The 13,232-nt window shown below is 39.5% G+C and overlaps 1 protein-coding gene across 5 annotated transcripts in view; it reads right to left on the reverse strand.

The window, feature by feature from the left end:
• SLC35F5 (solute carrier family 35 member F5) overlaps positions 1–8,244 on the reverse strand; it is a 29,317-nt gene extending 21,073 nt beyond the window's left edge. For 2 of the 5 annotated variants that reach the window (XM_057407209.1, XM_057407206.1), the window contains exons 1-3: positions 8,155–8,243; positions 5,323–5,393; positions 347–488 (exon numbers count right to left, since the gene is read on the reverse strand). In XM_057407209.1, the coding sequence (XP_057263192.1) occupies positions 347–488; positions 5,323–5,354 (174 nt within the window). In that variant the 5' untranslated portion in view covers positions 5,355–5,393; positions 8,155–8,243. Of the gene's footprint in view, positions 1–346; positions 489–2,095; positions 2,160–3,004; positions 3,085–5,322; positions 5,394–8,154 lie in introns of all 5 variants that reach the window. The other 3 variants (XM_057407208.1, XM_057407207.1, XR_008971942.1) reach the window with 3 other exon arrangements.
• Between the last annotated feature and the right edge of the window lie 4,988 nt (positions 8,245–13,232).

Here is a 13,232-nt window from a genome sequence, read left to right on the forward strand (position 1 = left end):
ACGCCACCTACCCTGCAGTATTACAGCTCTTTCACTATTTCTTGAGAAGCATACAGGCATTATTTTAATCAAACAGGCAATAAACAAAATGAACTCCCTGATTACACAGTTATAAGCTTATGCTGTTTAATTTTAAAATCATCAGTAACTCCTTCTGTCTTGAAAGCAACAATCACAGAGTTGAGCTTGTCTGTACCTTTTCGTGAATGCAGCTTAGGATATTATGTTCCTGGTATTGAAGAAGTAATTAAACTATACTAGAAACACTGTCTGATCATGCTTCTGTTGCATCTTTTTCTTAAATAGGCTTTTATTTTCCTTTTAAGGTGCATGGAACAATACTTACAGAAGTGAGTTCTGAAGAGGCAACCCATATCACGTCAACAAGGAGAAGAATGACAATTCCTAGAGCCATTCGCCTACGTTGAGTGGATGAACTGCTCTGGGAGCTCATTCGATTCATGATAAAAACCCACACCATTTGTAACCTATTCAAGATTGATAAAGGAATAAACCCCAGAAGATCACAAACAGTGACTGAAAAAAAAAAAAAAAACAACAACCAACAAACCCACCCAAGAAACTCCAAAACAGCCCCAAAAGAGTGGGGGGGGCTATGTTTCACAGATATGAAACAGACCCACTAAGCCAGGAAACACGTTTGTATTTCTTAAAAAGCAGATCTTTCACAGACCTGGCATGACATTTTCAGAGACATTAGAGGTAATCAGAAAGTAAATCTCATCAGCTGTTCTACTACTGAATGAAGTAAAAGTAGGTAAAACATTCAATACCTTTTTGTCATTTCTATGCTACAAACTCTACACTATTTGAGACTACTACATTTTGGTAAATTCTGATACTCTAAGCTGACTAGAAATCAGTTTGATGTATTGTGTCAAATACAATTCTATTAAAGGTAGTCAGAAACATGTTTAAAGTTAAGCATTCAACAAACATTTCCAAAGACACAGCAACCCATTTGGGTAAATTATGATCCCTCAAAGAATAAAGTGATTCAAGAAGGAAAAAAAAAAGAAAAAAAATCCAAATAATATTTAAAAGTAAACCAATTTATTATTTTTGCTACAGATTACATAACATACCTTTCTATTTATCATCATGAACTCAAAACACTGGCTACCTTTGAGAGAACGCAAGGAACTGAAATTCAATTCATCTTTACAGAGCAGCTCCTGACTCTCACAGTAAATAAAATGATCTGCTTTATTAATAAAGTTCAGTGAATTTAAATTACACTGTTTTTTTCCATATGTCAATATATACTGTCTTTTCATTATTTACAAATTATTTATCACAGTGCCACAATGTCTCCAGTAAGGAAGCTACATTTCTTTTTCCCCAGACTAGCCTATTCTTCAGATTAATGATTTAAATGCTCACACATGCACAAGCGCATTTGAGATCACTACACTGTTTCCAGCCTTGACTCATGCCTCTCCTTTGCAATATACTCTCTGCTATTTTCAAATTTTGACCTTTTTTCCTCCATTTCTCAAAGGGCTTCTTTCTAAAGAAAAAATCAACAGGCAGAGAGTTCCTGCAATATCATTATACCACTAGATCTATGCTGATATATTTCATGTGTGGGCATCAGTTCTGGATAATTACTCTGTTTTTCTGGTAAAATGGTGGGATTGACAAAAGAAAGTGTAAGTCTGTAAGCAGGGAGGGGCAAAGTTATGAAAGACTCAGCAAGGTATTGCAGTTTTTACTTCATACGGAATAGAGAAGAAAACATTTGCTCTCAAAGAGAGAATAAATACGGATTTTATGTTAAACTTGAGTAAGCCAAAAGAAAGGTTTTCAAGCTTGAAAGCTTATAAATGTTTTTTTCATTTTTTATGAATTGGTCTAGTAGGTACTACATATTATACTCTACAAACTTTCCCTTCATGCGATTATGACTAATAGCCTACAAGCTGTTATATTATACATAGCCTACAAATTGCTCATGTCTTTGAATAAATGCATCAAAAATGGAAGCTGGGCATAAAGAGTTCCAAATGAGCTAGAAAGAAATCTTATTCCTTGTCAGGCTACAGCACAACACATTAACAGTGGTAAGGCATACCAGAAATGGAAATCACTCCAGCCTTCTACCAGTCACATGCTGCAGGTAGGAGGGGGAGAGGTAGCTGGAGACAGGAAGGAATCGCTGAAGTCTGATCAACTTGACATCTCTGCATCAGATGCTTGCATCCCTAGCATTCTGTTCTCACCACAAACTGCTTCAAAGCATATAGCACATATACACTGTGCTCGAAGGTCATGCACAGTTGCTTAATACTGTACTAAACTTGCTTACATTAGGCTCATACAAATCCCTTTCCTTAGCAGGATGACAGAAAATCTAATACGTCTTAAATAAGAAGTTACATATAAAGTTATTCAGAGTGTAAGTACATGTTGCACCACTTCTTTTCTACCTGTAATTTTTTAAATTCTAATTAAAGAGCCCATACTTGTGTCTTGCAGTCTTTTATATGCTACAGTAATAGCAGCTATTACTTTCTCATCTGAGTACAAAGTGTCTGTTTAACATTTCTGTGTGCTTAATATAGCCCTCCGTTTGGTTCTTCCATAACAAGTAAAAAAGCTTAACAAGAAAGGGTGACTACAAATTTGGTCTTCATGCAGCACAATGCATCCTGAAGCTAGCAGTCAACTTAAAAAAGGTACTTAATTGGCAACACTAAAATACCTATAATGCAGAAAAACAAAATCCTGTTGGAAATTATACACTAAGTTTTAGGACAGAAAATGTGTAAAACTTCACACAGAACATAAAGACAGATAGAAACTACTATTTTGAGAAGTTTTTAGACAGACACATTATCCCCACCCCACAAAATATCAGTATTCATGAATTTGTAATGAAATACAATTCCACATATCTCTTATTTGGCTTCTGTATTGAGGGTAATATGCTCTGACTAAAATGAACACAGAAAGAACAAGATTTACTTTTCTTGATACATACCTTCCACAATAACTGTAAAAAAAAACCAAACAAAAAATGCTAACAGACTTCACACATCACGTCAAAGTGAAGATAGTCTCCTAAAAAGAAAAAAAGAAAAATAGGCAAAGCTTGAAAAATGGTGTGCATGTGTCTGTGATACACTTATCCTTGCAAGATATCTTCTACAATTTCAAGCTGCACAAGTGCCTGCTGCAGTTCAAGTCCTAAGTGTTGGGGACAAACAGATACAGAACCTTAAAAACTGGGCCACATCAAAAATGCTAGCAGGACAGCACTGAATTGCAAGAGAACGGGATCATTTTCTATTTTTGATATTTCAATGAATATGATCCCCTCTTTATTCACTGAAAGAAGATGTTCACATGAGAAACAAGAAACTGATATTGTTAAGGTCTACTTTTTTTTAAGCTATGCACAGAAAGGCCCTATTTCTTAAGTCAACACTCCTAAGCAAAGAATTTAAACAGAATTATGAAGAGCATATAGGCCTTTTGGCTTTAAAATGATCATTAAAATGATCTACAAAGATAAGACAGGTCCATGTTACTTCTTGTGGAAACCCAGTATCTTTCCTTAATTCAATACAGTATTATAACCATAGCAAAACAATCAAACAAACCCGCAAACAAAGCTCATCTAATTTTTTTAATTTTTTTTTTTTTAACCCAGATCCTATAAAGTCATTCAATAAAATCCACTTTAAATTTGTTATGTAGGGAAAGGAACATTATATATAAGGAACTTCAGGAAAAAAGTGTTATACTACACCAGTCAGAAGGCCAGCCATCTAATCTGCAATAATTTGCAAATCCAAATGCTGGCAAGTATATGGTACTCTAAGAGAAGACACAATAAAACTTTAACTGGCAACCAGGAATACTAAAGCTTTAAGTTTTACTGCCTGGAAGTGCTGGTTTGTTTTTTTTGTTTGTTTTGGGTGGTTTTTGTTTGGTTGGTTTTTCTGGTTTGTTTTGTTTTGCTTTGTTTTGTTTTATTGTTCATGTGAAACCTTGCTGAACAATGGCTTAGGGTTATCCTGTATCAACAGGAGTCATACCCTGTATTAATGGGTAACAAATCAATGTGCAGAACAGAGGTAGCAGTTGAGGGCAAAACTAAATGCTTACCCTAAATTTTGCCTTTGATTACCTGTCAAGCATGGTGGAAAGCTTACAATAGGAAGCAAAAGTTACATTGATGCTTTTCACCTACTGCAAATAAGATAAAGAGGTAGACTATAAAGATGGACCACACAAGCCTATAATTCAGCTCCCACCGAATTAATGATTTACATACTGCTTAGCATCCAGCAGGTTCAAGCCCTTTACCACATAGTTTACCAAATGACCATAGCTGGTTTAAACAAATAAATAAATAAAAATGAAGATGTAGTTTTAAGACACAGGCATGTGGTTATCTACCTTCTGTACCACAAAGCCTATGCTTGCTGTAGATCCTGAATATCTGTTTAGTTCAGTGCCCTCACATACAAAAAGTAGCTGCTGGTCGTATATTTTTTATGCTACCAACCTAATTAAAGATTAAGATCAGTATCTCAGTTAACCAAAATTTAAACCAGAAGACTTTTATCCATACAAAGCTCTAACAGTTTGTGCATGCCTAGTTTATGCACATAAAAGAACTGAAGATAAAAATAATAAACAGAAACCAATAAAGATGCTTAAAAACTCTTCCTTCCATGCACACTAAACCAAATATCACTAAGAAAAAGAAACTATTCAGCCACTTACTTGTAACCCCTACTTAATCTATATTACCTATACTCACATAACAAGGTACAGAACTTGTACCTAAATTCAGTTATTATGCAATACATACATATTACCCTCTATCAGCATGCAAGATCTGCTGTGGGCTGTAGTCCTAACTGGAGTTGGTAACACAGAACCCAGTTCAATACTTATTACCAAGAATTAACCCACTTCAGGATAAGGATAAAAAATTACCTGAAACAAGACACTTCTCTCTAAGAGCGTGGCTTTACCTTTACAAAGCATTTAATTCATCAAGTTCACAGAGTTACAATAAATTTATGCCACCAGAAGACATATAAGCTGAAATAGAAAAGTTTAAAAGTAACTACAATATTCTACTCTATTCAAGACAGTAGAAAATTCAGCATGCCTGCCTTTCATTTCCATTATTAGGAAATAAATATGCTTTCCACATGGTACAACTTTAAAACACAACTTTAAAATTTGTCATTTGAAGGAATATTCATTTTAAGAACATTTCTTAATATTTATTTTTTTTTAAGCAAATGGTATGGAGGTATTTTTAAATATTCTATTTACCATTTTAACAGCGTTAAAGTTGATGCTGTCATCTTTTAGAACCATTTTTCAGCCAGTTACATCAAGACCTTCTGCAAAAAGAAAAAAAATATATTTAACTTCACTTGTCATAACACTGTACTGTATTGTTTTTAAAATATTACCATATCTTAGATCACTTAAGCTGAGTCACCATTTTAACTTATGATACACATACAAAAATTTAAAATGGTCTTACTGTGTAATCTACAATATATGTTCACTTAACTGATAACCCTGAAGCCAACAGGCTGTCCAACTCTACTGTTCTAAACATCCAGTAAGTGACTTCCTAGGACAGGACGTGTAACACCACCATTGATACTTAACATGCAATCTTATTTCTACAGCACTAAATGTTTCTTTGTGCAGATTATCACTTTTTTCATACTCAAAGTTCCATCCCCCCCCCAAAAAAAAAAAAAAAAAAAAATCACAGTAAGTTCACAAAATATGAAATAGCTTTTACTGTATCAACAATTAGGGAAAAGAACATTATAAGTAAAACAACTGCCAAATCATTGCAAAAAAGGAGTATTACTTATAGCTGTTCTATGAAGAACACACATACCCCACAAAAAGAAAAAAAAAGTAAACGGTAACATAAGTAACAAACTCAGAATAGCAGCTCAGTCACAGACCATGGTGCAATTCAACCTGAAATTCTTCCTCGTGTTTACTCAAGATTATGTCATATACAATTTGAAAGACAACATACCAAGATAAGGTCTGCATGCAGAAGAAATGGTTTAAGTTTTTCCAGTTATACCAGCTGCTCCAACAATACAAGTTCCCCAATACGTCCCCACCCCTCCCACCCCCACTTAACATGTATGGTCATCAAGTGATTTTCATTTTATATTTGATTACTTTTGAGATAAGATAAAGAGACATTGCTTTGAGTCTAACAGGAACAGAGCTGAAAGTAAACTGGCATTCTACACCCATCTCCTAAATCTGGAAAGATACAATATGCAACATAATTTTAACAACTGACCTTCATCCAAGTTCTGAGGGGCATCAAACAACAACAGCAAAAGCAATAATCTTCAGAAAAGACAGAAAAAGTAAACCCTATGCAACATGGCATTCACTACAGCCCTCTAATCTTTATTAAGTTTCCTGTAGAATCTGCAGAATATAGTGAAGCAATTGACCCGAAAAGAGAAACTGAAACCAAGTTTTTCATGCCAGTACTGAGTACCACAAGTAGAGGTCACCATTCCTAGCTAAACAGAAAGTTATACAAGACTTAAGTTTGCACAAAACCCACGTAAAATTCGGTATCAAAATGAAAGAATTCAGCTTAATGTAACAAGATGTTTTAACAATCTGGCAGTGCACAATGTAGGTCATACTACCAAACTCTTCTGGCACAGCGGGTCAAGGAACACTTGAAAATGTTTCATGTTCAGCACTTAATTCAAAATTGATCAAAGTTACAAGTAAATTTTTTTATAAAAAGAATAGTAATGCAAAATATTAACCTATTGCATGCTTGGGAGTCTTTACCACCTACCACACTACCTAACCATATACTTCTCAGATTCATTCCTACAGCACCCCAGCATGACTAGAACCCTGTTGGACATGAGCATCTATGACCACATTGTGTTAAAAACACACTAGTTCAGGTTAGCAAAGTGGACACTTGCAAGTGGAACTGACAGTGCTTTCCTTCAATAACATCAGAATGTTATTGAAACAGAAAGCTTAATGTCAAGCTGAGGCCTCAAGTGTAACCATGCACAGAACAATCTCCTAACCAGCTGTAGCTATACAGTTAATATTAGCTAAGACTTACAGGTGACATCCATTTCACATGCTACCCATCTAATCCTGTGTAGCGCAAGATCTAAATATATCGTGCTTTGTCACAGGATAAACAGTCACAGATCTCCGATAAGAGCAAGCACAGCAGATTTCAAAACTACACTTGCAGCTGAAAGGTGAGCCTTCCAGGCATGTTAGAAACAGGCAAATGCACCACATTCAGGTAAGTGCTTTCAGAGTGAATGGGTCTTCTTCGTTCCTTCCTTCCTGCCGACAGATACCTTTGGCAGAAAAGTAGCAGGAACAAAGAAGGAAATGAGTAAATCTCCTTAACACACTCAAGAAAAGAAGTGTATGCCTGAGGAGAAAGAAATACGGCGCAAGCTCTGGAAATCTCAGAGGAGGAAGAATGAGTATCCGTCCTGCGCTCGCACGTAACACAAACACAGGAGACCGCGGGGGGGAAGAGACGCAGCGGAAGCAAGGGAAGCCCGAACCTCCTCGCACCTCAGGCGAGGCATGACTGAGACCTCGTCACCTGCCCGCTCCCGGGGACGCAGGATCTCTCCACGCACATGTCCTCCTTTCCCGAGCGCGGCGGACACCCTCGCCTGAGGCGAGAAAAACGCTTCTCTAACGCCGCTGACACAGACGAGAGTGGGACGAGGCCGAGGTCTGGCAGCCGGAGGCGAGAGGGCGACACACACCGCCTCCGACCACCGCTGGAAGCCGGGAACGGCCGGCGGGAGAAGGGTCACACACGCGGGCGCACGGCCGCGGCACACCCCGGCCCGGGCCGTCCGTGAGAGACGTGAGGGGGCAAAGTTCCCCTTCCAAGGCGAGGCGAGGCAGGGCCCGGTTTCGCCCCCATCAGCCCCGTGGGCCGGGGAGATCAAGGCCTCTTGCCCGCGGCACCCCCAGCGACAGCTGACAGGGACGGCATAGGTGAGACAGCAGCAGCCGCGGAACCTCGGCCCGCCTCCTGCCGCACACAGCCGCTTGGGGCTCACCGCAGCCCCGTCCCAGCGACAGCGGAGGTACCTGAGGCCGCGAAGGGGCCCAGAGCTGCGTCCTCCGACGGCACCACCCGCTTCGATTCGCTTTGCTTTCCTTCCCTCCCCGACTAGATTGCCTGCCCTCTAAGATGGTGGCTTGCGCGAGCGGCCGAGAATCCATCTCCGAGGCCACGAGCGAGCTGCGGCCCCGCCCCGCCCCGCCCGCAAGCCGGCCCCATCGAGCCGCTCGGCCAGCCGCTCGCCACCCCTGCCGGCTGCCGTCCCCCTGCGAGCGGCTGGGAGGGCGTCTCTGCCCTGCGGCCTGGTACCGGTAGGCGGTGTGAAGGGGTGTCTCCCTTCCCCATGCCGTCTGTCGGCTGAGACATCGAGCTTCAACGTTTCGCCGCGTGGAGGTCTGAGGTGCCGGCTCGCCCTGCCGTGTAGCTGGTAACGGCTGCTGCCCTGTCGGGAACGGGGGCAGGAGGCGGAACGGAGCTTAACTTCATGTCTTCCTTGAAAACGCTTACCGGTGCTGAGCTCGCCTCCGGAGGGGTGGCAGCAAAGGGCTCCGCCGGTCGGTGGTGGGGCCCTTCAGACCAGTGGGAACCGGGAGGCACTGCTGCTCACAACGGCGGCAAGCCGCCACTGAGCTGCGTAAAAGTGTAGTGAACCCGGCCTTTTAATAAGAGCAAGCGTACGCAAGGGACTTTTTATAATATCAAGCAGTGATAGGGCAAGGGGGGGCGGCTTTAAACTGAAATAAGGTAGATTTAGATTAGATATTAAGAAGTTGTTCCCTGTGAGAGTTGTGAGGCACTGGAACAGGTTGCCCAGAGAAGTTGTGGATGTCCCAACCCTGGAAGCATCCAAGGCCAGGTTGGATGGGGCCCTGAGCAACCTGGTCTGGTGGAAGGTGTTTCTGCCTGCAGCAGGGGAGTTTGAACTAGATGAGTTTTAAGGTCCCTTGAAGCCCAAACTGTTCTATGATTCTATAATTTTGCTTGTTTTCTCAGAAGCAAGAGTCATCCACTGCAGCTGGGTCATTCTGCCTTGACACCTGTGGAGCAGCCCCTGCTGTGCCATCTACATTGACCATGTTTAATGAGAGAATGGATGGAATAGCTCTGAACCAAGAGAGCTTTCTTCGGCTAGATAAGCCATTATCTAGCATTTATACAGCCTTTTTCAAAGCAGTGAGGTAAGATCAAATAAACAGGAACAGAGGAACAGAGAAGACGGAGAGCACAAACTGCAGAACTAGAGGGAGCTTGAAACCAGTCTATCAAAAAAAGGGAAGAAAGAAAAACCAAAGTGAGCAAGACCCTTGAGAAATGTCCTAAAATGCAGTGAGATGGTGGAATCTTTGTTTAATAGTTATCATTGTCTTTATTTGGTGATACAAAATCCCACAGGACTGGGAAGTAGTGGCAACTAGTTAAATTCTCAGTCTGCTTCACTATCAACACACTTTTAGTAGCATAAAAATGACATAGACATATACAATTAATGTTTTAAAAGCTATATTTGTGAACAGGGAGAACAACTAAGACAACAGGGAAGACACAGATTCTCAGCCTCTTCTGTCTCGCCTGATCAAAAGTGATCGAAAAGCTCTGGAGAGGGGAAATTCACCTTTGAAAGCTAGCATAATAAAGCTCAGCTTGGTTTGCTGTTCCTGCCAACTGCCGTCTTACAGTGAGTGGTAGTAGCTGGTGCTAGGGATGGCAAAACATCTGGAGATGTACAGATTTTGTATCTTTTTTTTTCCTTCAGTCTTCTTTGACAGTGGAAAGCATACGAAATCTCAACTGTGAATTTAAACCATCTGAGTGTAGCTTCACAACCTCCCTGTATGCTTGTATTTCTTCTTTATTTTTTATGAGGCTGTGCAGTCTGCATCTTAATGTGGCAACACAGCTAAATCTGACTTCTTAATGTTTTGATTCTAAACATTTTGACAGAGGCAGGCAAATAGAAGAAAACTGCAGTTGAGTGCCAAGCTTCTCTTCGCCACAGGATGGGGCACTTAACACTGTGGTTTCTGAGGCATATGGAGAAAAATGGGTTGACATTGTCAGAAGCCCAGAAGTTTGTCACTTTACACTTAGAAATATTGCAGGACTTAAGTGTTTTTAGCTCTGAAGTAACTTCCTATTGTAAAAGTTCACGTGATGATCTTGTGTCTTCTCTGAAAGAAACTATTACAACAATGATTTCTCCTGCCCCCCCCTTTTTTTATTGTTCCTTTTTTAGCATTAGAGTTGCAGTAATCACGTGTAATAAAAATCTATGTATCTTGCAAATATCACATATTGCATATTTATTTTCTTGCTCTGAATATTTTGGTTACATAAATAGCACTTTTATAGGCAAAACAAAATTATATATCTACAGCAGCACTGTAATATTTTCAGAAGAGAAAACACCCTCTATTTTACAGACCTGCTAAGTTGCACTTTAAAATTTGTATTTAGTTTCTACTCATATACACTCTATTTATGAGAATGTAATGGCCGATTTGGATGCAATATATCAGATCCCAAGAAGGAAATTTAACACTCTAGATATCATAAATAGATCTCAACAAAGGAATTAAATGAACTTAATTAAAAAAAAAAAGTTCCTGCAGAAGGACTTGGATCAGATCTTTGAACAATATGTCCGTCTTAATGAACAAGACAAAGCAGCAGAAGAAACTGTATTAAAATATAAAGTGACAAAGTCGGTTTTGAACAATTTATGTCCTTCTTAGGAGAAGAATGTACTTTCAGTGTGCAGGACTAGACATGGCATAGGGTGCATGAAAGCAGAATTTTACCCTGTTCCGTTTAGTTAGACCAACAGTCTATCTAACTCAGAATTGTGTCTCCACGATGACTCGTAATGGATGCCTGGGAAAAGGGTACTGGAAACAAGACACTACAGAGTAGTTGTTTCCATGGCATATCCTTGTAGTTTTTAGACAGAAATGGTTTACAGCGTCCTTACCTGGAAGTCCTTAATTCAGCCAATATATTTAATAGCTCTTGATGGACCCATGAATTTGGCTAATTCCAGGTTATATTATAAAACATTAGCTATATAGGATTTATTTAGGTAGAGTCTTTTGTCATAGAAGAAAACGCTTTGTTTTTTTTGGGTTTAGGCCACTGGTTAATAATCTTATAATTTGCAATAGTTGTTCTACTTCACCTTCTTTGCACCATTTTTAATGTGTCTTACAGTTCTCCTCAACTGCCCTCGCAACCTAAGTCCCACTTTGCATGAAGCCACTTGTGGCAGAGAGAACAGTTCTAATTGCTGGATCATCTTCACTGCCTTCCCCTCCTCCTGATCTAATTCTTGAGATGCTGAAATAAAAAACACAAATATTTTTGCAATGTAGTTTTTTATCAGCCATTACTTTCAATAGCTGTAGAAAATGAACTAGAATCAAGAACTTTTTCTGCTTCCTACTGAACATTATTTACAAATATTAGCTAGTACTAGGATTACAGGCTAGTAAAACAACTCATTTGGGGAACTTGTCACTACTTATTTCAGTCTCTTTACTCTGCTGATTTATATTAGTAAAGAAAACACAAATCTTAATTGGCAATGGTATTTCCCAGACTGAAAATTACTAAATTGCTATCACTTAATTATTTTCAGTAGAGGAATTGTAATCATAATTTCCTTTAAAAAGACAATTAAAAAAAACATTTGGAAGCCTATCCAAGCAAAACAAAACGTAAATGGAAAGTAAACCTTTCAGAAGTGCTCCGAATTACAGAATTACCATGCCATTGAGAAAAATCATGTGCACAAGGGGACTGCACGTGTAACCTTCACACATGCTGGACAAGTAGAGACTCATTTGACTATCATAGCTAGCAGAAATGCTTTTGTGAGCATGGGTACCTGCTCTGTCTGGAGGTGCAATCCACAAAAACCCCATAAAAAAAACCAGGCTTTAACAGAGAGTCAAATGTGATTTTTACTTGCAGTGAATATTCCCAAAAAAACAACTTCCTAAAAGTCAATTTAGGCAGTTTTCCCAAAGCAAGGCTGAAACATTAGAACTGCATGTAATCTGACCCGGCATGATCAGGAGAACACAGAACAGATTTTTATACTTCTGCTTTTGCACATTCCTGTATGAATAATCACAGTGATTCACTGAGGTTCATTGCAACAGAAGGTACTATTCAAAGTGAATTGCAGTATTGCCCAATATAGTAATAGTTAACTGATCACTTGCTGGGCATGCGTAATATTACAGATAAGTCAGGTATTCTCATAAGAAGGGCCTAAAGCAAAGGAACAAACATCCAATATTGATTCTTAACAGAATTAGCATGGGAGACATGCTGTATATATATATATAGGTTCTATAGAGCACACAAGTGGATTAAACGTGAAGTTATTCTGCAGGGAAATACAGGAGAGAAAGTTTCTGGTTTTCACATCTTGTGACATTAACAAGTACGTGCGGTCTTTTCAATGCAGAGGCTCTTAAACTGCACCAAAAATGCAGTGAGATGTTGCACTGACAGAGTTACTGATGCTAGGCTTTGACAGTGCCTTGTTTTCAGACAGTGAGGTTTCAAAATTTATTGTCCTTAAAGGTCAAGTTGGTTGGTTTGTTAGATGGCACACCAACTTGAAAAGGCATGTAGTACCCAACATAGGTATTTTAATGCCCCTATTCTTATGATAAGGGCTAACATAATCTCTCTATGAGATTTTGTGAAATTTACATGCTCCTGAGCATGATTTGCCACAGTTTTTGTTTCTAGTACAATTTTCAAAGCAGTAGAGTCAGTGGAAGATTTGGATACAATGTTTCTATCAGTTTTGGACCTGTTGGAGTCAGTCCTGAGGAAGTCCACCAAGATGATCAAAGGGCTGGAGCACCTCTCTTATGCAGACAGCCTGAGAGAGCTGGGCTTCTTAAGCCTGGAGAAGAGAAGGCTCCAGAGGACCTTTGAGCAGCTTCCAGTACCTAAAGGGGCCTACAGGAAAGCTGGAGGGGGGCTTTTAACAAAGGCAGATAAGGATAGGACAAGGGGAAATGGCTTTAAATTGGAAAAGGGTAGATTCAGCTATGAGGAAATAATTCTTTACTATGAGAGTGGTGAGGCA

The sequence above is a fragment of the Pezoporus wallicus genome, unplaced genomic scaffold (assembly GCF_028554395.1).
Source record: "Pezoporus wallicus isolate ANWC-B61680 ecotype Strahan unplaced genomic scaffold, APGP_CSIRO_Pwel_v1 contig_4166, whole genome shotgun sequence".
Classification (NCBI taxonomy): domain Eukaryota; kingdom Metazoa; phylum Chordata; class Aves; order Psittaciformes; family Psittacidae; genus Pezoporus; species Pezoporus wallicus.